General features: G+C 32.8%; 3 protein-coding genes across 5 annotated transcripts; 2 read left to right on the top strand and 1 right to left on the bottom strand.

The window, feature by feature from the left end:
• Nucleotides 88-5,125, bottom strand: LOC18602319 (acyl-coenzyme A thioesterase 9, mitochondrial). Its single transcript, XM_007033618.2, has 5 exons — nucleotides 4,348-5,125; nucleotides 3,946-4,123; nucleotides 1,553-2,022; nucleotides 979-1,107; nucleotides 88-545 (listed from the first exon to the last, which is right to left on the bottom strand). The coding sequence occupies exons 1-5, from the start codon at nucleotides 5,002-5,004 to the stop codon at nucleotides 405-407; spliced, it is 1,575 nt and encodes a 524-aa protein (XP_007033680.2). The 5' UTR covers nucleotides 5,005-5,125; the 3' UTR covers nucleotides 88-404.
• Nucleotides 9,525-13,030, top strand: LOC18602318 (sm-like protein LSM36B). 3 transcript variants are annotated; one of them, XM_007033615.2, is made up of 4 exons: nucleotides 9,525-9,591; nucleotides 11,657-11,807; nucleotides 12,500-12,613; nucleotides 12,721-13,030. In XM_007033615.2, the coding sequence occupies exons 2-4, from the start codon at nucleotides 11,693-11,695 to the stop codon at nucleotides 12,765-12,767; spliced, it is 276 nt and encodes a 91-aa protein (XP_007033677.1). In that variant the 5' UTR covers nucleotides 9,525-9,591; nucleotides 11,657-11,692; the 3' UTR covers nucleotides 12,768-13,030. The 3 variants fall into 3 exon arrangements, with proteins under 3 accessions (XP_007033677.1, XP_007033678.1, XP_017974189.1); XM_007033616.2 differs by having other exon boundaries at nucleotides 9,540-9,591; nucleotides 11,664-11,807; XM_018118700.1 differs by lacking the exon at nucleotides 9,525-9,591 and adding an exon at nucleotides 9,723-9,743.
• LOC18602317 (putative disease resistance protein RGA3) lies at nucleotides 13,573-17,467 on the top strand. Its single transcript, XM_007033614.2, has one exon. The coding sequence runs from the start codon at nucleotides 13,804-13,806 to the stop codon at nucleotides 17,287-17,289; it is 3,486 nt and encodes a 1,161-aa protein (XP_007033676.2). The 5' UTR covers nucleotides 13,573-13,803; the 3' UTR covers nucleotides 17,290-17,467.

Below are 22,978 nucleotides of genomic sequence, written 5' to 3'. Positions count from 1 at the left end.
CCTGTGCACTGTGGTTTGATCTGGCATTCATTTATTAAGGAGAGAGAGAGAGAGAGGAGATTGGCCCTGGTCAAAAGACATGGCCCGTTGTCCAAAAGAGCAGAGTGACGTCCATTTCCAGGCTCGCTAATTCTATCTGCTTTTGTGAGATTAAGATGGAAATATTTCCATCATTGAATCCTAGACAATGTGAAGGGACCTTTAGAGTGCTGTATTCCAAGCTTCAAATGGATATAATACCTGTCGACCTTGGATTTTAGATACAGATATAAATTCAAATGAATGAGCAAAACATCAATATGTATTTTGCTATTCCAAGGATGCTTATTAATAACATCCTAGAGTTGTAAAACAAGAGGTTCATGTCATTCCTTCCTCTTGACACACAGTCTTCATAATTGTGCCTATTGGGAGCTCTCAGCATCCATATGTTCAAGCACCCGTCGTGCTTCCTCTTCAGTTGCTGGAACCACGTTACGAATCCTTAATCCCTCTTTCATGGCCTCAGGTCGGACGGTAAATGTGAAGTAGAATTTGTTGGATACCTATTCAAATTGCATAATATTGACCAAAGATAAATACTGCATTCCAATCACTAAATTCAAGAACTGGCGTAAGAGAAAGCATAACTTGAAAGGAGATAATTAAACATCTAGGTATTATATTGCAACTGCCACTAGTTTTCGACGTACACTATGGCCCTTCAGAGCATTTAAGATGATCTATGTGCATGCATACATATGACCACACACAACACAAATAAATACACACACACATTCAATTTTGTTGAATTTTTCATTTAGGGGTGGAGGTTCTAGACAGTTACCCTTAGGGTTGAATGCCAATTTGATATCTAACCTGCTAGAAAAGCTAGAAAGTGAAACATCTTTAAAGCACGAACGATGACAGTGCGCAACCTAGCTAACAAATTATTCCATAAGTCCTTTCATTCTTATACAGTTTGATTCAGAAACTTACTTCGCTGGACCTTAGCTCAGGCCTTGTGACATGAGCTACCACTTCCACATTTATCAGAGGTTTAGCAGGATTCTCGACTTCTGTGTACAAAACACTAGATTTGAGACGAAGGAAATTTCCAACATCCACCTGCATCGGCAAAAAATATTCATGAGAACTGTGTTGTTTGTTTCCTTATCATTTCAAATATATAAATAAAACAAAGTGAAAATGTTCAAAGTAAATTTCAGCACAGCTTTCTACATAATGGATTAACAAGGTCTCAAGCACTCTCTCTATCTCTCATGTTGCTCATTGCATGCTTAGGAAACTGCACGTATGAGTTTCTTGTGAAAGTTACAATTATTCCTTCAACCGTTTCAACTTAAAAAAGGAAACAGGAGACTCCAACCTCAAACTTCACCAACATAACCACTATTTACAACATTAATTATCAATGTGCACAACGCGAGGTCCCCTCTCTATAAATCAAAAGCTATCAAGATCCAGGGAACAAAAGGTCCACTGTATGTGCTGTCAAGATCAGTTACTGCAAATTTTATTTAGACCTTACTTAATAGTAATAGCTACTTACAGGTTTAAAGAAGTCAATATGATCAACTTCCAAAAAACAAGGTGCTGCACCAGCAAAGGCATAAGCATTTGAGAAGGCCAGTTCAAATGCTTTCCGCATCAAAAATCCTCCAAATATCCGACCATGAATATTCCTTTGCTGTGGTTGGCATATCAAAGAATTCTCATGACAAGTATCTCTAATAAGAATGCTATCCCTGTCTGCCAATGCTGGCATGTCGCAGAAAACCCGCCCTTCAGCCAACAATGAGTAAAGTCTGTCTTCATCACTGTTATTTGCATCCTTCTTTCGTTCTGCTCTCTTCTGCTTTCTCATTTTGTTCCTTTCTTCTGCTTCTTTCCATAGCAATTTTTCACGTTCAGTTTCAGGCAAGATCTGGTTAACTGGAGCTGATTTTCCTGTTTGGGAGTCACGGGCCACGAATGTGAAGTTTGCCACAAAAGCAATTGAATCAGATGGATTTGGAGAATCTACAAAAAAATTTTTACATTAAAATGTAACTAAGCACAACAGATGTAACTTCAAAATTCCAAAGAAACTTGAAATATAGAATTAAATATATTATTGAGTCCCAAAATAAATCATAACAAGGGATTATATAGAACCAGCAATTTTTAGGAGGTTTTACATCTTAATTTTTTTTCATTTTTATTTCACACACACACACAAAATTTAAAAATCACAGAAAATCAATCTATGCGAGCACAGTATCACCAAAATCAGAGGGCTTTTTATGAACTCTCAGAAAGTCAAAAACGTTAAAAATAGTTTGCTCAGCAGCGTCTATGAATGTTATTTCTGTCGGATAGCAATTAATTTAGTATATATACACTTCTCTAAATCCTGGGATCACAGGCCTGAATGTGGGTCTTTTTGATAGTTGAAACAGATCCTACAAGCATCCTACAGAGAATAATGGGCCACAAAGAAGCCAGAAAAAGTTGAACAAGAAAGCAGAAACAACTTGTCAACAAAAAAATACTTCAGGCGGCAGCAACGTATACAAAGAACATTGATATAAGAACTAAGATGTTTGGAGACAACTTTGAAAGAACAAATAACATTTAAAGAGTATGTAATATGACTGAGCTGCTAATTGCCATTTGCAAGATGATATACTGATATACTGAGTGGATTTGAATGCCATAAGCAGCAGTGGCTAAAATTCATGCAAAACTATTGATCTGCCTATTCCCCTATAAGCCCTTGAGCACATCAGTCCAGCTTATTCCTTACTTGGAACAGGATTTATTCTCAGCATGTTAAGACAATTTGCTACAACATTTTACCATTCTGGAGGGTTTTTCCATTTTTTCCATAGAGAGATGAGATAGTATTGCAACTGAGTTAGCAGGAAGACATAGAGAGGTCAAAAAGGAGGATTAGGCAGCCTTTAGTGTGCTTGAGTACCATGAAAATTGAGAAAAAATTTGGGTGATGGTGGAAAGCATGCAGGGTAAACATCATGCCCCTAAGGAAACTGGTGAGCACCTAACAGATGGAGTAATAAAAGGGAAAGCTAGTATCCACAAGCAGTATTAACATGGTTTACAAAGAGAAAGTAGTGACAAGAGTTAAGAATTGTCTAGAGCAGTCCCCTCTTAATTAGGCTAGGAAGCATCTATTAGGAGGCTGGAAGGAGCAATGTTGCTAACGAAGTGATGAGAACTCATCTTATAATAAAGAGGCTTAAGATATGTGACAATATTTGGTATTCTCATTGTTGAGAGATGACACCATTTTCTCAAAAATGACCCATGGAGGAATTCAAGCATTCCAAATAAAAGTTAAGGGAAAGAGCCCCTCTCCTAGCCCCATATTCAATCCCAACAAGCCAAAGCTCTCTATGACATCCTAATACCTGAGATTAACCCAAGGTTCCTGCTATTAATCTTTTGGGTTAATATCACAGTATCTTCATGTAAAAACTGTATGATATGTACATGGATGATTAAAATAAACCAACATCATGCATCTACAAACAGGAAGAAAGACCTTTATCATCACATCAAGTGTGAAGTACATAAGCAGCAAAAAAAATTGATAAAGGGTAAAAATAACAATGTGAAAGGCAACTTTTCTTCTCTAACACTTTTTAGATTATCGGTGTACCGGAATAATGATCAACTAAAGCTAGCTGCAAACTCAACTAAAAATAAAAAGAAGCTATTCACAAACATTGCTTCTCCACTGCCCTTTATTGCGTTCAGCAGAACTCAAAAGTATAATCAAGCTATGTTCACAGTTTGCTGTCTAACAAAGCCACTATAGGATGATGGACATTCGGAACCGGAAGGAACAAATAGACAGCCAGACATGTGAAAATTATCTGCAGCCAACCACAGACCATATAAAAATTGAAAACAAAAGAACTAGCATTTATTCTGCTCTACCTTGTGTGGATTGAGTTACTTCCAGCTGAATCTCCATAGATGACCTCCCAACCCATGTAACAGCACCGGATATTTTCAAATCAAAGTCAACATGGATTGGTTTCTTCAAAACCATCCTGTCAACAGAAGCAGTAACCAATAATATAGGCCTTGTTGCACCATCATCATTCCGACAGTGCTGGTCCAAAGCAAAGAAAATAATTACATAAAGTTGGAAATTTTATTATCAGTTATATCAAAATAGATAACCTGCCAGAGCTTGCATATATTTCAGCAAATTTCAAGCACTTAATCACCAGTCTTAACTCAAACAAGCTTTAGTACGAACATACTAAAATATATATGCCATCAGAAGACTTTAAATTTAAATTTCCCAAAAGATTTTAAATTTCTTAGTAGTACCTTGTATGAGATGGTTCCAGCGAGGGCATCCAGATCCTCAAGCAATTTCCCCATCCTAATCTCATCCCAAGGATTCCTATACTGCTCCTTAAGTATATAATCAGAAGAAAACTTATAATCAATACAAGTCCTGCTCCTTGAAGGGGTTTTTGCAACTAATTCACTTTGTGAATATTGCTTGTCATCAGCACTTTTCTCAAACATGCTTGATCTTGCTTCCCATAAAGCATTTGTTACAGGAGAATGGTACATTCCAGGCCATAAACTGATTGGTTTTCTCATTGAAGACCCTGCATCAATAGGCTGAGAGCTCCGAATTGGTGGAATGACAGCGGATATATCGTTTGAAGCAGAAAGTTCGGCATTCGGGTTTGATTGTTTATTACAAAAGTTCCTGATTTGTGGAAAAGTTTGAGTCGTGGAAGTCAGTCTTGGTTGTATCAATGAATTTGGGAAGTGGGTATTTATCCTTGACACCGAAGGTGAATTTGCAATGAAAAATGGCCTGGTTGGATCAGGAAACTTGGCACTGAAAATGGGATTCTGGGACCTGATTGTTTCATTGGCTTGATATGTTTTTGTTGAGGATCGGAGAGATGTGAAATTGGAGTTGTTAAATCTGAAGGAGTGAAAAAGTGGTCTCTTCAATGTGTACATGGTTTCGGAATCGGAGAGAAATCAGAGCTGTTAAGTCCATCAGAATGCGGAAGCTGTGGGACTGCAGATGGTCTCACGTTGGTCGTTGACCAGTTTTTAGATGGCATCGGCTCCCTTACAAGGTGACATGATGACAGGTATGCAATCAATGCGAGCAAGATAATATCGTTGTGTTTAGTTTACAATTATTTTTATTTATTAAAATATAAATTTAATATATTTTTATTTTTGTTATTAATTTTATATAATATTATTTTTAAATATATTTTAACGTTATATATTTATTTTAATATTTTATTATAATTTTTTAACATAATTTTTTAAAGGTAAAATACTCTCATTCATAATTTTTAATCATGAATCTATATGAGTTCATTAGTTTTCGAAATAAATAATGAATTCAAAAATGTAAACACCATTAACAACAAAAATATGAAAAGACTAAAATTCATTTTCTTCTTTCTCTCATTTTTTTTCTCAAACAATGTGATCGACCGACACCATTCCCATTCAACGACCTACCACCCCATGATAGGTGCTCCCCAAGGGAGGGGAGCACCTTTGGGAGCATCAGATTGGTGCTCCCTTATCCTGAGGAGAGAATTTTCTTTTACAACAAAAAAATTTAAAAAAATAAAAAATTATAATTTATATAGAGATAATTTTTAAAATTAATGAAAGGTAAATTTATCTTTTTAATAACACGTTATAAAATTAACAAAAACATTAACAGTTAATTAACAGCTGGACTTATGTGTTTAATAAAAGATTTTTTTTAAAATAGATTGTTCATTCAAAAACTAATTGATTCGTGTAGAATTATGATTAAAAGTTAAGAGTGAGAGTATTTTACCCTTTTTACTTTTATATATTTTATTTTAAGGTAAAATACTTCAAGTCTTTTAAGTTTCAATCGAAATCCTAAATGAGTCCATTAGTTTTCGCAATGGACACTCCGTTCCAAAAAAATATTTTTTGTTGGACACATAGGTTTAGCCGTTAGTCAACTGTTAGTGTTTTTGTTAGTTTGATAACGTAACAATATTGAAATGATAATTTTACTTTTTAGTAATTTTAGAAATTACTATTATATAATTTTTATTAATTTTTAAAAAGAGAAACACCGACTGATGCTCCTTTTTCTTGGGGAGCTAGAGAGCACCTTTTTTATTTTTTTAAAAAATATAATAATAATTTTTAAATTAATAAAGAAAAAAATAAATAAGAGAAAATTATGAGGAATAGTCTTTCTTGATAAGGACATTGTAAAAATAATCATCAAAATAAATTTAACTATTTTTAACCATATTTAGCCATAACTTGACAAAAATACCCTTGAAACTATTTCAAATAAATTAAACCATTCATCACAATTTTTTCCCATTTATGTTTCTGATTTCTCTCTCTCACCATCCCGGTCTCTCAAATTTTATCGATTTCTCTCTTTGGCATTCGTTTGTTATGTTTCTAATTTCTTTCTCCCGCATTTTTAGATTTCTCTTTCTTACACTTTCAAGACACCAAGCAATGGTTTTGATGTGCTTGGGTGGGTTATTATTTAGAAAATTTGATTTTTGGCTATTTTGGGTAAAACTAAAATGGTAGAAATGATCACAGATGTTTGAAATAACTTTTAATTGAATTAATTTAGGACTTAGATACTAATAAACTCAAAAAATTGAAATTTATAAACCTAGGTTTTCAAAAAAAAAAATTTTAGTTGAAATAGGTGTTTTAGATAAGAAAATTTATGTTTTGATTTATGAAAATATGTTAGAAACACTTTAATCGGTGTCAAATTATCAAAAAAACAAAAAGAAATGAGGAGAGTTTAGAGGATTTGAAGTTGTAGTTCGTAAGTAATAATAATATTTTATACATTAAAGTGTAACAAAATGTTTTTGAATATGACGTATAACAATAATATTTTTTCAACATGACGTGTAACAACAATATTTTTTTTTCAACATGGCGTGTAACCACCTTTTTTAACTATGACGTGTAACATGTTTTTGTACATGATGTGTAACAACAATATTTTTTTTAACATGACGTGTAATAATCTAACCATTACGTGTTACATGTTTTTGTATATGACATGTCACATGTTTCTGTACATGATGTGTAATAAGTTAACCATGACGTGTCACATATTTTTGCACATGACGTGTAACAATCTAATCATGGCGTGTAACAACCTAACCATGACGTGTTATATGTTTTTGTACATGACGTGTCACATGTTTCTGTACATGGTGTGTAACAACTTAATCATGATGTGTCACATATTTTTGCACATGACGTATAACAACCTAATCATAACGTGTAACATATTTTTGCACATGACGTATAACAACCTAATCATGACGTGTAACATATTTTTATACATGACGTGTAACATCATAGCGTGTGATTTCATTAAGAGTAATTTTATCCAACTTGGTTAAAAATAGTTAAAATTATAAAGAATGTTATTTTTAAAAACATCTTATCTTTAAGGGTTATTTTTAAAAATACCTCAAAAATAACAATTTAGTCTTTTTATCATCTCTATTAACGGTGTTTGTATATTAGGATGAAGTGTCAATTTCGAAAACTAATGGATTCGTTTAGAATTTCGATTAAAACTTAAGAAGTATGAGGATATTTTACATTTTATTGTAATTTTTTTCTTTTAAAAGATAATATAAAATTTATTAACAACTACCACTTACCATTTAACAGAAAATGATTATTGATAGTAGTAAAGAGACATCATCGAAATCTATATATATATAAAAATAAATTATAACATTGCACAATATCTTTAATAAAGTAACAATGTTAAAAGGTAAAAATATTTTTAATAATATTGCAAAATATAATACAATTTGATCGTATTAGTTTTGTACTGCAATTATATTACATCTATTGGTTGTAATGTGATTATTGTAATCTTACAGTGATTTGTTACAAAATAAATATTGTAATATACTTTAATTAGACACATTGCAGAGAATATACTCTTACTTCTCTTATATCGAACCCCATCTTAAAGTATTTATTTTGAAGTTTTGTTTCCTATTCAAGAGGGTTTTTTTTTTTTTTTATCAAAGTAGTACGAAAACAAAATTCATCAAAGATGTCAAAAGGGGAAAAGTGAATATATTTTTGTGAAATTATAATTGGGTATAAAATTTGATAAATATAATAAATATACTAATTCTTTTTATACAAAAAACATTAAAAATAATAAAAAATTTAATAAATATATGAATTCTTTTTAATAAATATACTAATTCTTTTTTTTTTTAAATTGCATGATGTTGCTTTTATATAAAATATCCTCAAGCTAGATTTTTTTTACGTAGTCATGTTATAATCAATTTAATGTTACATTTTAGTTATTTGTTTATTTTTAATTAATTACTAGCTTATATAAAAATTCATAGGATTTGAATTATATAATACGAACTATATAAACTTAATTTCTTTTTTCCAAGATTTGAACCTGCAACTTTCAAGTTGAATATTAAACTCTAATCAATTATAGTTCGCTTTTAATTTACTCCATAGTGAAAATTCGTATGACAAAAAATAATTTTATAAAAGGAAAAAAATGAAAAAGATATGATTGTTAATCATTGTTTCATTGAAGAGATAATTAGTCATTTTGTAAAAGTTTATTACTACAAGACATCCAACTAAACCCTGCACTGTAGCCAATATTAAGATTTTATGAAAAAATAAAAACCTTCATGGACATAAAAAATTAAGTTAAATAATAAAAAATTAACATGTGATTTGAGACAAAATAAATTTGTCTTCTTGAAATTTAAATTTTTTGACACTTAATATAATAAATTTTTAGAAAGAGAGAAAAAATAGACATAAATGTGAGTTTCAACATAAATTCTAAGTTTAAGAAAAAAATAAAACACTAATATATTTTTTACTGAATACATGTTTTTACTATAAAATTTTATTTTTAAATAATTTTATCAATTGACTTGGTATTTTTTTTATTTTTTTGTAACATCCAATGTAACTGTTTCCATTATTTATGTATTACTATAGACGTGGTAATATCCCATATTTTTCGTATTTATAAAAATGTTGAAAAAAAGAGAGGAAATCTGAATTTTGGATTTAATCAATTAAAGAAATGTAATAAATCATTACATCTAGTCTTAATCGTAATAATAATACAATCTAAATTCCAACTAATCTATTAAGGTTTGGCTAAGCGAATTTAGCAATTAAAAATTACGATGGAAAGCAATTTTTATTTATGTTTATGATTGAGAATAAATTCATTAAAATAAAAAGATTTTAATCAAAATTTTCTGTCTAATTTAATGCTGTAGCAATGCCAAAAATTGAGCCAAACGGACAAGAGGAAAAAAACTGAAAAATGGTTTTACGGGGCAAATTTGTAGTTTTGGGACTTCAGTGGGGTAAATTGTAATTTATTGAGAAAAAAAGGGTGAAGGTGGAGGAAGATCGTTAAACGACGCGTTTAACTAATAATTCCCCAAAATATAAAAGCAAATAGAGTCGGCCATTTTCCTCGTGAATTGTCATCGAACTGATCAAGTCACTCGGGAGGTAAGCTCTAGTTTGCTGTAAACTGTTCTCGTATTTCGGATTCAGATTAAAACTTTATTTTACCCTTTATTTTTATGGGTGTTTTCTTTTTCTTTTAATTTCATTGGGATAATTGGCTCAGCTTGATTGTATCTTGTTTGGCTATCTGTTCAGTAAGCTTTTGGCTTTTCGACTTGTAACATTTGCGGATCGTGAATTAGCTTGAAAACCCATTGGGCATAACCTATGTATTTGCCCAATTATATTTCTATTGCATTCGTTTTATTTTTTTGGGTATCCTTTTGAATGTATTATGTTCTTTTCAGTTCAAAGGTTGCAGGTGTTCGCAATTTCCTAGTTAACTGAAGCTTGCTTTAGAGTAGCCATTATTTTCATTATTTATGGGATTTTTTTTGGTTTAGAAAAGTATTTACCCGTTAAAGTTTTAGGTGGAAAAGTATTAGCTTTTGTTTCTGTATAGGGTTTACTGATACATTATTATTCACGAAAGAGGGCGGGGAATTTTTTAGGTCACATGCTATGTTTGCAATTTGTCGGTAATTTTTAAATTGGGAGAATACAGAGCATGAAGGGTCTTTTTTTTTTTTTGTTTGCCAATCCAGTTGCTAAAGTACAAAAGCTTTTACTGTTTGTTTATATTTCGCAACAAATGGGTAATTAGTTATTATACATATGAAACTTTTGTTGATTTAAAATGTTTTTTCATTACTTCCTTTTTATTTGTTGGGTACAGTGTAAATTTTATTTTCACTTCTTTATCATACTCAAAAACTGCAAATTCTAGTGGGGGTGGAAATAGGTGTTTTCTAAAGGAACTATTAGGTTGAAGTTGTTTTTACTGCTTTTGTATTACTGTCTCATTACAAAAGAGAGAGACTGTTAAACCATGGACATATTCAGTTGTGATTTAAACCATGGAGCAGCTTGAGATTTGGATATATGTACTTGATTTCTACTTAGGTTGAGCTTTGGTTGGAGGCTTGGAGCCTTTAGAATTTGAGCTATAGTATAGATAGTTCTCTTTTCCCTTTCTCTCTATTTTCTATTTCATCAATGGGTTCTCTGATTCTAACTTACTGTAAGTTTGAGCCATGATTTTCTGGCTATTTTCCTTTTTGTGATGGTTCTATGGTTTATGGTGTCATAGGAATGGCCTTTTTCTTCAGTGAATTCCATACAGATTAGCCAGGAAATGAGGATTGGCATGGGTTATATGTAGCCTGCTCCCCCCTACGTTTCCCTTTTAAGAGAAAATTTTGTTCCCCCTTTTAAGTAGTTGCTTAAGTGTGTGGAAAAGTATTCCTTACAATTCCCTTTGATAAGAGCGTGGACCCTTTACACTTTTGCTTAATCTAGTATCAGCCAAGATTGAAATGTAAGGTTCAAACAAGTCAGGTTTGAGATCATTATAAAGAGTTGGGTTAGTTCTGTTATTGGTGACTGTTATGGTCTTCTGCCATAATTTTGATACTGCAAAATGCTTTTGAAAATTTTTGTTGTCATTGCTGAGGGCGTGAATGTAAGATTTTTCTTCTTTTTCTTTGATTTGGAGTATAAACGTGACTATTATAATTTGTAGGGTAAAGGCTGGATCTTTATTGTATTAAGGTGTGTTAATTTTATGTTAGCTCTTCTACAATGTTTCTCTTAGTAGTTGTTTACTTAATTTAAAGAATGAAGGAGAGCAATCTTCTCTTAGTTCCTTTTTTAGTTGTTTTTATTATTGGTTTCTCTTCATCTATTTTCGTACCTCATTTCTTAGTAGTTTCTTACGAAAAAGAATTGCAAAAACCAGGTTCTTGCTTTCATTTATTATTCATACTTCTGGATGTTGGTGCTAATATATATATTAATTCAGACTTCTGGATTTGTACACACACACAAGCGTGCATGTATACATGCACGAGCACACAGATACACAAACACACAATATTGATAGGTGCTAGTCTAGAAGGCCTGGCTTCCTTGTTGTCTACTCCAAGTTCCTATATTTACCTCTACAGGATTGTTCCCTTGAATATATTTAGGCGAATTAATAATTGTAGAAGTCTAAACTCTCCTATAGTTTGCAGGGGTGTGTTGTGGAATTACTGTAAGAAAGATGAGTGGAGCAGGAGAGAAAGGGTCAACAACTACAAAAACACCGGCAGATTTCCTCAAATCAATTCGTGGGCGACCAGTTGTCGTGAAACTGAATTCTGGTGTTGATTATAGAGGTTGGTCTTCTCTGTATCTGCACTCTCTTTTTATTATTGTTCATCTATGTATGCTTCTGCTCCATTTTGCTTTTAGATTTATTGATGATTTTTCCTGGATTTTGAGGTGTGATTGTTGTTGTTAACGTGGTGAATTGAATTAAAAATAGAACATCTTCATATCGTCTGTTCTTGGAGATATGAAATGATATGCATTGACAGCTTGTTTGAGTGGTTTTTCTCTGGTTTATTCTATGAAGTCTCTCTTTCTCTTTCATGTATGTCTAAAGTTTAGGTCAAACTCTCAGGAAAGGGAAATGAGTATTGGTTAGTTTCTCAAGTGTCTTATAGTTTATATAATGGTTGAGGGTTGTTAGTTTAAACATCTTGTGTGGAAATTACCACTCGCCTATTGTATGTTGTTCAATGATTTAGCAAATTTTCTCCAAAGATATTTGAGACACCTGTGCACCCATACCGGAGATAGTGAACAACATGTATATTATGAAATTTTCTTTCCAGAATATATAAAAGGGTGATAGTTAACGTGAAAGCTTTGCGTCCCTCCCTTTTCTCTATAAGTGTTTTAGAAAGCCAGGAGAACTGCCATTCGAGTTTTAATTCTCGGTCTATTTATTGCAATACAGTACTTTTGGCTTTCCTGGAGTTTAATGTCCTTAAATTCCCCACCCCCCCCTCCTCCTCCTTTGCAGGTATTCTAGCATGCCTAGATGGATATATGAATATAGCCATGGAGCAAACAGAAGAATATGTCAATGGACAGTTAAAAAATAAATATGGTGACGCATTTATTCGTGGAAATAATGGTAACTACAATTTAGACTTAATTTTTTATTTCACTTTCTTTTTTTTTTTTTTAATAATTTATACATTTGTGATGGCAATGATGGTGAATTTCATTACACTTGTGCAGTTCTTTATATCAGTACATCAAAGAGGACATTAGCAGATGGGGCTTAGTGTTGCAACTGCATTGAAGAATTAATGCCATCTACAAGTCGTCGCTTTTCGTATGAATTTGTTTGTAGGATGATGAGGATTTTAAAACTGATAACTGAGACCGTACTATGTCATCTTACTTGAGTGGAACATTGAAGCTTTAATATTTGTTCAACCCCGCGGAAGTAATTGGCAGATGCTTTCATCCTACGAGCTGTGCCCACTTTCCCTGTTCTAAATTGTTGTTTCTTGACTATAAATTGCACCAACTTTTATTTTTTTAATAGTTTTTCACAATGAAATTAGTCTAAATATTCCAGTAACGACTTTAAATTGATTAACATACCTTAGCAGTGAAGGCTATACGATGGGAATAAAACTAACATTATATAAACTCGGCACAACAGCACAAGGGATGAGGGATGTAGTAAAGCACTAAAGCTGCCCGATCTTCGGTCTCATTGTGTTTATAAGCAACGAAGTTGAACCCGTCTAATGCTTGATTGATTATAGAAGTCGATTAGGTGCTTGATTGAAAGAATAGCTAAAATTTATAAATGCTAGTAAGCTTTCCTGCACGTTTGTCTTCAATCATTACTCCATTTTCCTCGATGATTACGGGTTCAACCAGTACGGGTCATATTCTTTTTATTGATTGAGGCATGATCCTCCATGGAACAGCCATGCTCCATGCTTTGTGGCTTTGCTATAACTTATATAATCTTTAACATATTGATTTCAAACTCTTCTCGAATCCATGAAGAACATAACAAAGATGATTGCATTTCTATACTTATAAAACAGGGTGTAGCAATTGTGGCTGTCACTTATCTAAAGACGCTTTCCCGTCATTCTTTCACCCAAAATTCAAGTCTTTATCTTATTGACTGACGCTTTCTTTGACCCTCCCTCCTTTCCCACATCTAACCACTTTCCCTGGTATAAAGCCAATTCTCTTTAAGCTCTAGAACTACAATTGCATCATTCTTTCCTCTATTATTCTTTTTTAGTGATTTTAAGAATTTCAGAATCAACTTAGGAGCATCAAAGCATAAAGATGGCTGAAGCTTTGCTCAGTTTTGCTATAAGGGCAACATTATCCAAGGTGATCTCTATTGCCGGTGAACAGATCAATCTCGCCTGGGGTTTCAAGAAAGGGCTGGCAAGGCTTCTTGACTCACTTACTATGATCCAGGCTGTGCTGCAGGATGCGGATGGAAGGCAAGTGAGGGACAAGGCTGTGCGACTTTGGCTGGAGAGGCTCAGAGATATTGCTTATGAGGCTGATGATGTGCTCGACGAGTTTGCTTATGAAATTCTCAGAAGGAAGGTAAAATATCAGAACCAGCTGGGGACAAAGGTCTGCTACTTTCATTTCTACAAGCCTGTGACATTTTCTTTCAAAATTGCTAATAAAATTAAGAAGATAAATGAATCTCTAATTCAAATAAAATCTGATGCGGCTGGTTTTGGACTTAGAGTTGGAACTGTAGACGGGGTTCCCCAAATTAGCCGAGACTATGAGACTGATTCCATCCTTGATTCAGAAGTTGTAGGAAGGAAAGATGATGTCTCCAAGATTGTGGACATGTTGATTAGCTTAAGTGGCCAACAAGCTATTTCTGTCATTTCTATAGTGGGTATGGCAGGCATTGGAAAGACAACTTTGGCAAAATCAGTGTGCAAAGTAGTAGAAGAGAAAAATATATTTGATGCGGTAATGTGGGTATGTTTATCTGATAATTTTAGTGACCAAAAGATTTTAGGGGGAATGTTGGAATCCCTTGATAGAGGTGCAGGAGGATTGAGTAATATTAATGCAATAATTCAAAACCTTAGAAAAGAGCTGGAAGGGCAAAGATTCCTTTTAGTTCTTGATGATGTATGGAATGAGGATCGTGAGAAATGGGTTAGATTGAGGAGTCGTTTATCAAAGATTAATAATAATGCAAACAGTATTGTTGTCACAACACGTAGTCAAAATGTGGCATCCATAATGGAGACATTTGCATGGCATACGCATCACCTAGAAAAGTTATCAGATGATGATTGTTGGTCAATTATCAAGGAAAGAGCATTTGGTAAAACAGGAGAGTTGGTGAGTTCAGAATTGGAGGACATTGGGAGGGCAATTGCAAAAAGATGTGGTGGTGTGCCCCTTGTTGCAAGCATTTTAGGAGGAACTATGGGCTTTAAATTGGAAAAAGATGCATGGTTGTCGATTAAAAATAGTGATGCTTGGAAGTTAAAAAACAACAATGAAGTTTTACCTACTTTGAAGTTGAGTTTTGATAATTTGCCTTATAGTTTGAAACAATGTTTTGCATATTGTTCAATTTTCCCAAAAGATCATGAGATTGAAAGGGATCAACTGATTCAGCTTTGGATGGCTCAAGGGTTTCTTCAGCCATCTGAAGAAAGTAGTCCCTGTGACAGAAGTCTTGCGCTGATGGAGGATATTGGAAACAAGTACTTCAATGACTTATTGTCGAACTCTTTATTTCAAGATGCAGAAAGGGATATGTACGGCAATATTACAACTTGCAAAATGCATGATTTAGTTCATGACCTTGCACTGTATGTTTCAAAATCTGAAACAGTGACCTTGAAGACTGATTGTGTAGGTGATTTTTCTCGTGTTCATCATCTGAACGTCATTAGTGAGGGAGAAATGGTGCCAGAAGTTTCCAGAGCTACTAAGCAGAAATTGCACTCTTTGTTTTCAAAGTTTGATATCTTCCATAACCTTTCAGGTGACTTTAAAAGTTTACGAGTTCTGAATTTTGAGGGTGCTTATATTGAAGAGTTGCCTGCTTCACTTGGAAGTTTAAGGCACTTGAGGTACTTTGACATCTCCTGGACCAACATCAGAGCAATACCCGAATCCATCACTAAGCTTTATAATCTGCAGACATTAAGATTCATGTGCTGCTTTTGCCTTCAAAATCTCCCTAAAGAAATGAGAGATTTAGTTAGCTTGAGGCACATTTTTTTCAATGATCCAATGCTTATGCCTGTGGAGATTGGGCAGTTAACCTGTCTTCAGACGTTGCCATTATTTTCTGTGGGTAGAGAAATGGGAAATCAAATTGAAGAATTGGGATGCTTAAGCCAACTGAGAGGAGAGTTAAAGATATCTAATCTTGAGTATGTTAGAGACAAAGACGAAGCCAGAGGAGCTAAACTCCAAGAAAAGACAAAAATATACAAGTTGGAATTTGTCTGGCAGTCTCATAGAGAAGGGCTGAATAATGATGAAGATGTGTTGGAAGGTCTTCAGCCTCACTTGAATTTGAAAAGTTTAACTATTACGGGTTATGCAGGAGACAACTTTCCATCATGGATATCGACAAAGGCACAGATTGTTGGTGATTCACTTTTGCTCAACAATTTGGTGAATTTAAACTTAATCAATTGCAGGAAATGCCAAAACATTCCAACCATTGGGCAACTGCGCAATCTTAAAGTTCTTACAATCGATGGATTGGAGAACGTGAAGTACATTGGTATTGAATTTTATCTTAATGACAGTATGTGTGGTGGGCAGGAGGCTTTGTCACTGTTCCCAGCATTGAGAAAATTCACTTTGAAGGAGATGAGCAACCTAGAGGAATGGGTGGAAGAGGTGGAGGCAGCAATGATTGGAAGAGCACAGGTGTTGGTGTTTCCTTGCCTTGAGGAGTTGATTATTTGGAGGTGTCCAAAGTTGAAAAGTGTTCCAATAATGAGTGGATATTCATGTCTTCAGAAGCTTGATATTAGATGGTGTGAGCAATTGAGTTTTATAGGAGATGGTCTATCTGCGTCCACATGTCTCAAAGAATTATCTATATGGGAATGCTCTAGTCTGATGTCCATTCCCGGCATGAATATGCTCTGCTCTCTTACAAAACTAGAAATTTCTGGATGTGGAGGGTTAACATGCCTGCCAAGTGGGCTGTGCTCATGCACTTGTCTTGAAGTTTTGAGGATAAGCAACTGCCCCAAGTTGATCTCTCTTCCAGAAGATCTAGGTAAATTGCATTCTCTCCGCTCTTTAGGAATCACATTTTGTGGAAAATTGACATCCATTCCAGCTAGTCTATGCCACCTCACACAGTTGAAGGTGTTGAGGATTGGTGGTTTTTTGGAAAAACTGGAGGAATTCCCTGGTTTTGGTTCCATCCAGAGCCTCAATTTGTCCCTTGAAGATTTGCGGTTATATGGGTGGGAAAAACTAAAGGCTCTACCGTATCAACTTCAATACCTCACTTCCCTTACATCTTTGGACATAAGGGACTTCAATGAAGTGGAAGCTATGCCAATGTGGCTGGGAAACCTCTCATCTCTTCGAGAACTTGAATTCCGGAGATGCAAGAATCTGATGCATGTTCCTCCTCTAGAAACCATGCAGCACCTGACCAAATTACAGACACTGAGGCTTTATGATTGTCCCAAGTTGAAGGAAAGATGTGCTGAGGATAGCAGACATGAGTGGTCCAAGATTTCCCATATTCCAAATATCATAATAGATGATGCATTAGTCCAGTCTCGAGAAGATTGAAGTTGTGAATCCAATTCAAAACTGTGGTAAAGTTATTTTGTATTTTAAAATCTCAACCCCTCGTGGAGCGTTAAAATATATAGATTACTGGACTCTCACTTTATCTTTTTCTATTGTTTGCTTCACTCAATTCTTCTTTTCCCATATTTATCATGAATGAAAATGAATTTGAGACTTCTTTGTATCTGTCCATACAGTTCATGATAATTCCCTCTATAATTTCTCCACGGCATTTGGGATAAAATATTTAATTGTGAATTACTTCTTGAAGAAACTTTAATGATAATGGCTAGTTGTTGCGTTTTCCCCTCCTTTTTCTACTCATTTATCTTGTCAATTTTTGGAGGAAATTAGCTGATTCACTTGCTGTAAAGATTTATATGCATTCCAACTACATAGAATACTTGATAAAGCATAAAAAAGTCAGTACCTGAGAGCTTTGTCTTTTGACTTATGAGATTCAGACATGAATTTCAGGAAAGCTATCTTATTTGTGGATCATTTCTTTCCAAGTGTGATTTTAAAATCACAAACCTATAACATGGCCACCCCTCCCTTCTCTTTTTTCCTTTTCTTTTTCTGTTTTACATTGACCATTTATTCTGTCTTCACTCCTCCATTCATAAGGGGATTGCAGGGAACTGTAAACCCTGTTAGGAGAGCACCTGCATTCTAGTCAGTGCACCTTCTTAGGAACTGTAAACTTTTGGGTTCTTGGCATTCTAGTCGGTGAACCTTCTTTTGATGAAAGTGATTAAATGTGATTAGAATTTTTGATTGCTAGATTTATATTTTGATGTTTATGAACAGCTAATATTTTTTCTTAACTAAAGTCATGAATATTTATAGTTTTTATTTTGAAATTATTGTACAATTATTCAAAATATCTCGATCGAATATGATTCAATTGTATAAGATTTCAATTTGATATTCGATTAAGAAAGATATTAATTCAGATAATTCGGTTTTAGTTTTAATTGAAAGGATTGAACGAATACCTCTAAGGGATATATGTGAAATTTACTTAATATTATTATTAAATATAAATATTTTTTATTTTTCAAATTTTTAATGGATCTATATATTTTGTTCTCTTTTTTTTTTTTTTAAAAATTAATATGGGTTTTTACTTTTTAGAATTGAAATTGAATAATCAATTAAGCAAGACTAAATACCTAAATAAGTCTTTGAACTATGCTAAAAAAGTTAATTAAATTTTTATCTTTTTATTGCATTCAATTAATACAGTTGACACTACCTTATTATCTCCTGCATGGTCATTTTGATGATGTCATAGCAGTTGAGTTGACGTAGTATTTTGTTGATTAAGAATTATGTGTTTATCTGTTTACGTATTCACATATTCAAAAATAATTGGTTTAACGATTTAAAAAATAAAAATAAAAAATTTAATTACTGTCTTCCTAATTTGATGAAACAAATAGTTTTGTGTCTAAACAAATTAAATCGTTTGATTTAGGGTTTAAACTCAAAATTGATTAAATCATGTGTTTGATTTAGGGTTTAAATCCAAAACTGATTAAATCATTGTAAAGATTAGAAGGGTCTTGAATTTTCAAGCATTTGTATTGATAAAAATTAGTCAAAAAATGGTTTCAGCTTTTACTAAGAAAAAAGTGCAATTAGCTACTTTTAAGTTCCAGAGAAGATTGAAGTCATTAATTGGCTAACCAAAGCTTTCTAAAACTGGGGAAAGAATGTGCCTTTTGTTTAGCAAATTGAAACTGGAAGAAACCCATCAATCCCCGGAACAAAGGGTAGCAAAAAAAAAAGAACTCCAAGACTTACCCGGTTACCACCGACAGTAGCAAAACCATTGAAATAACGGAACCGATGAAGCTCAGAATATATAAGAATACGAAAACATGGAAGTAACATAGAACAAGAGATGCCACTCCTGAAATTCAGTTTTTACATGATATCTAGCAGGGATACTTGTAGGATGAGATAAAGCTAAGCATCATTGCCTACGGAAGTCAAAGGCATAACACATAAACATCATGATTTAGTAAGTTTTGGGTTTAAATCATAAAAAAGATGATTTAATTTTTTTTTGACAAATATCAACGAAAAGTAATTAACTAATTGAGGAAATTCTCATCATTATCTTTTACATAACAAAGAGATTGCATGATAAATACGTTTTTAAACACACATAGCAGGAACTATCATTTCTCACTTTTTTTTCAAGTTTTTTTCCAACATTTCTCTAGTTCAAATAGTTCATAATTCTGTTTTTCCTACCCTCCCTCGTGCATTTCACTTCATTATAAAAAATTGTGTTGCAATTTTATGGTAAAACCTCAAAATGTGTACAAGAAGGTTATTTTTGTATTGAAGCCAAAAAAAAAAAAGTCATAGTAATGATTGATAGCATGCAAGAACCATAGAGAGAAGATATGTGAAGCAAGGATGCATTTAGCAGTAATAAATACCAGTTGATCTAAAAAGTCCTTTTGAAATTTTGCTTTTGATCTTATCTCTTGAGCAACCTGCTGTTGGAAAGATGATTTAGTTTGTTTAGGCACAAAATATTTGTTCAATCAAATTAAGAAAGAAAGTAATTAGTTTTTTTTTTTTAACTTTTTTGTTTTAAATCCTTAAGTTAACAGTACATAATAGGGAAGAAAGCAATTATTTTTTTTATTTTCTTTTTGTTTTAAATCTTTAAGTCAATTATTTTTAAATACATGGCTGGACAAAAATGTAAATACATTTAGTAAGCAACATTTAATGTTACGTGGCTTTAATATTATCAAAGCGACACGTTAACCTATCACGTAGTATAAAAGTGTCAACTGTAATATTAACTAACTAAAGTTAATGAATAGTTAGTGAAATAAATTTATTTGACTCAAAATAAAAATTTAAGAGTTTAATTGAATTAATAAAAATATAAAGATTTAATTGACTTTTTTGATATAGTTCAAGAATCTATTTGAGTATTTAGTCATTAAGCAATTAATATACACATCAGCTACAAGCATGTGGCCAATTTTTTTTTATATAATTAGGAGAAGGGGATTCGAATTTTACTTTTTAAATAGAGAATCATGTATCAATCAATGAGTCAAATGCTACGCATGCAGCCAATTGACACTTAACATTAGACTAAATGAAAACACTAATAAAAGACCATTTTATGATATTGTTGGAAGTGTACATGTACGGATCAATAAATACTTTTTGAATTATAGAGATCAAAATGTCTGGGTTCTAACTTTGGGAATCATGTGTGTAATTTACTTATCTTCTTCTGTTAAATAAATTTGGAAAGTTGAACAAGTTCTAATTTGTTGGAAATAAAACTTTTGATTTGGAAACAAAAAATATTTTCACTGTCCCATTATATTTGTCTATTTTTTTTGAATTTCTCAAAATTATATATTTTATTTTTAAAACTTAGTGCTTGTTTGGTCTGATTTTTTTTAACTTATCTACCATTTAAAAGTAAAAGCCAGGCCAAATAGGAATTTGGAGAAGCTCTTAAAAAAATAAGCAGCATTTTTTAAAAAAATAAAATTTTGAAAAAAAGAGCTTTAGAAAAAGCTCCAGCGAGGAGCTTTCTCTCTTATTTTTTTTAAAAACACGTCTCTTTTTTAGGAGAGTTTTTTTTTTGTTTCAAAAATGTCCTTATCTATTAAAAATAATTGCGACATTATTCGTTTTCATTTTTGTATGATTTATTATTCATTATAAATTTTATGTTATACAAAAATACTTTTTAAACTTTTTATAAATAAAAAATAAATTTAATTTTTTTCCATTATGAACAAAAGAATTTGTGATTAATAGAAAATTATTTATTAAATACCCTTTATGGTAATTTTAATCGACATTAGAACTTATATAAATTATTTTGTCAAACAACTTATTTATATAAAAAAAACTTATAAAAGTAAATTTATCAAACATATTTAGCTTAATTTTAAAAGTTATTATTTTTCATAAGAGTTTCATAATACTTTTTAAGCTAAAAAAAGCTAGGTCAAATAGGCTCTTAGTCTTTTATTATTTTATCAAATTTCAAAGTAATGTTTAGTTTAGAACAAGAAACAAAGGGAGTATATTTGATAAATTAGATTTAATCATGATCATTTAGTCAATATTCTTTTAGTGGTATATTCCTTTAAACACTATCAAAATGATGGTATGAGTCTTCTAAATCCGTGCTCAGACTAGCTATGTAGGCAATCTGTGTACGCGTATCATTGTCCACGTGCAACTATCGATTCAAAGTTATTGTCACTTTCTTTTAGTTAAAACTAGAATATTACCCGTGTGCAACATACGGACCTCTTTGCACCTCCTTTCTTTTGCTTCAACATGTTTTCTCTTTCTCTCTATTTGCCCTTCACGTGGTTCACTCTGACCCCTTTGCACCCCTTTCTTTCTCTCTCTTTGCTTCAACATCTTTTCTCTTTCACTCTCTCTGCCCTCTACGCGGTTAACTCTAGAAGCCTCAAGCTTCCTTTTAAGTATGTTATAAAAGTCACAACTTTCCACGTGGTAGCTTATGAGAATAAAAACGTAGATAAATATAGAGCCAGTTTTGGATCTTCAAATTATATAAGTTATAGATAATCCACTCCACCCACCCACCATGGTTTTTTCACATTACTAGTGTTAAGCCTCCACCCAATGCACTGGTTGAATTTCATGCGATTTTAAATTCTAAAAATCTATAAATCATGGGATGTAAACACTATGTTTTTTGATTTTTATATATACTTTTATTTTATATTGTTATTTTATTTTATTGATTATTTAAATCAAATCCAATATTTAGTGGGTTTTAAATTTTAGGCTTTGTCTTTAGGGCATTGGACTAAATGAATAGTTTGGGCCTGTTAATGAGATCAAACTAATAAAATATGATTAAATTTAATAAGCCAGAATTAAAACCAACTAAGTTGAAGAACATTCTAAAACACAAAATAAAAATGAGAAAATAGAAAAATTTTGAAAAAAAGAGAGCAGTAGAAAGTTAGCAAGGCCCAGCTCAGCAAGGTGCATTTGTATTGTGCCCTACTAGATGTGAGAAATCTGCGTCTAGCAAGATGCATCTCGATACTAGGGGTATAGGTGGCTGCATCCCCAGCACCCAAGAGGCCTACTATAAAATGGTGCCCTTTTCCTAAATTAGAGGGAGGCGGATTTTCACAAACTTTAAAAGAGCCGAATTTAAAAAAAACCTTAAAAAAAACCCTAAAAGTAAAAAACCCTAAAACCAAAAAAAATCCTAACTTTCCTGTCCTACCAACGCTAAACTGCAACCACAAGAAAATCAAAAGGTCACAAATTAAAAAACCAAAATATATATAGGAAGAAAATAGGAGATCGCGGGTGTGGAAAAAGGGGTTATTGTGTTTGTGACGTTTGTTAAGGTTTGAAGTGGGTTCTGGTAGTGTGAGAGAGGAAAAGTTGATTTGTTTTGGGGCTTAAGTGATTTCTTTTTCTTTCGATCGGAGTAAAAAAAGGATTTTTCGATGAAGTAAAAAGGGAAGGATTTTATTTTGCTTGATCCGCAGTAAAGGTAGTGACGACGTTGGGAGGATAGTAACAGTGAGGGGTTAGAGAGAAAGGGAAAGTTGAAGGACAGAGAGAAGAAGGAGCTGCCATTTGACTTAGAGAGAGAAAAAATGGAGAAGAGAAATGAAGAGAGAAA

This window comes from Theobroma cacao, chromosome 4 (assembly GCF_000208745.1).
Source record: "Theobroma cacao cultivar B97-61/B2 chromosome 4, Criollo_cocoa_genome_V2, whole genome shotgun sequence".
In the NCBI taxonomy this organism is placed as follows: domain Eukaryota; kingdom Viridiplantae; phylum Streptophyta; class Magnoliopsida; order Malvales; family Malvaceae; genus Theobroma; species Theobroma cacao.
This window is presented reverse-complemented; position numbering and strand designations above follow the sequence as displayed.

Bases quoted from the DNA above. Each gene is read 5' to 3' on its own strand.
- LOC18602319 (XM_007033618.2), bottom strand. From the start codon at position 5,004: ATGTACACATTGAAGAGACCACTTTTTCACTCCTTCAGATTTAACAAC. The intron at 1,108-1,552 runs GTAAGTAGCTAT...TTGCCGATGCAG, and splicing joins ATATTGACTTCTTTAAACCT to GTGGATGTTGGAAATTTCCT. The intron at 546-978 runs GTAAGTTTCTGA...CAATTTGAATAG, and splicing joins CTGAGCTAAGGTCCAGCGAA to GTATCCAACAAATTCTACTT.
- LOC18602318 (XM_007033615.2), top strand. From the start codon at position 11,693: ATGAGTGGAGCAGGAGAGAAAGGGTCAACAACTACAAAAACACCGGCA. The intron at 11,808-12,499 runs GTTGGTCTTCTC...CCTCCTTTGCAG, and splicing joins TTCTGGTGTTGATTATAGAG to GTATTCTAGCATGCCTAGAT. The intron at 12,614-12,720 runs GTAACTACAATT...ACACTTGTGCAG, and splicing joins ATTTATTCGTGGAAATAATG to TTCTTTATATCAGTACATCA.
- LOC18602317 (XM_007033614.2), top strand. From the start codon at position 13,804: ATGGCTGAAGCTTTGCTCAGTTTTGCTATAAGGGCAACATTATCCAAG.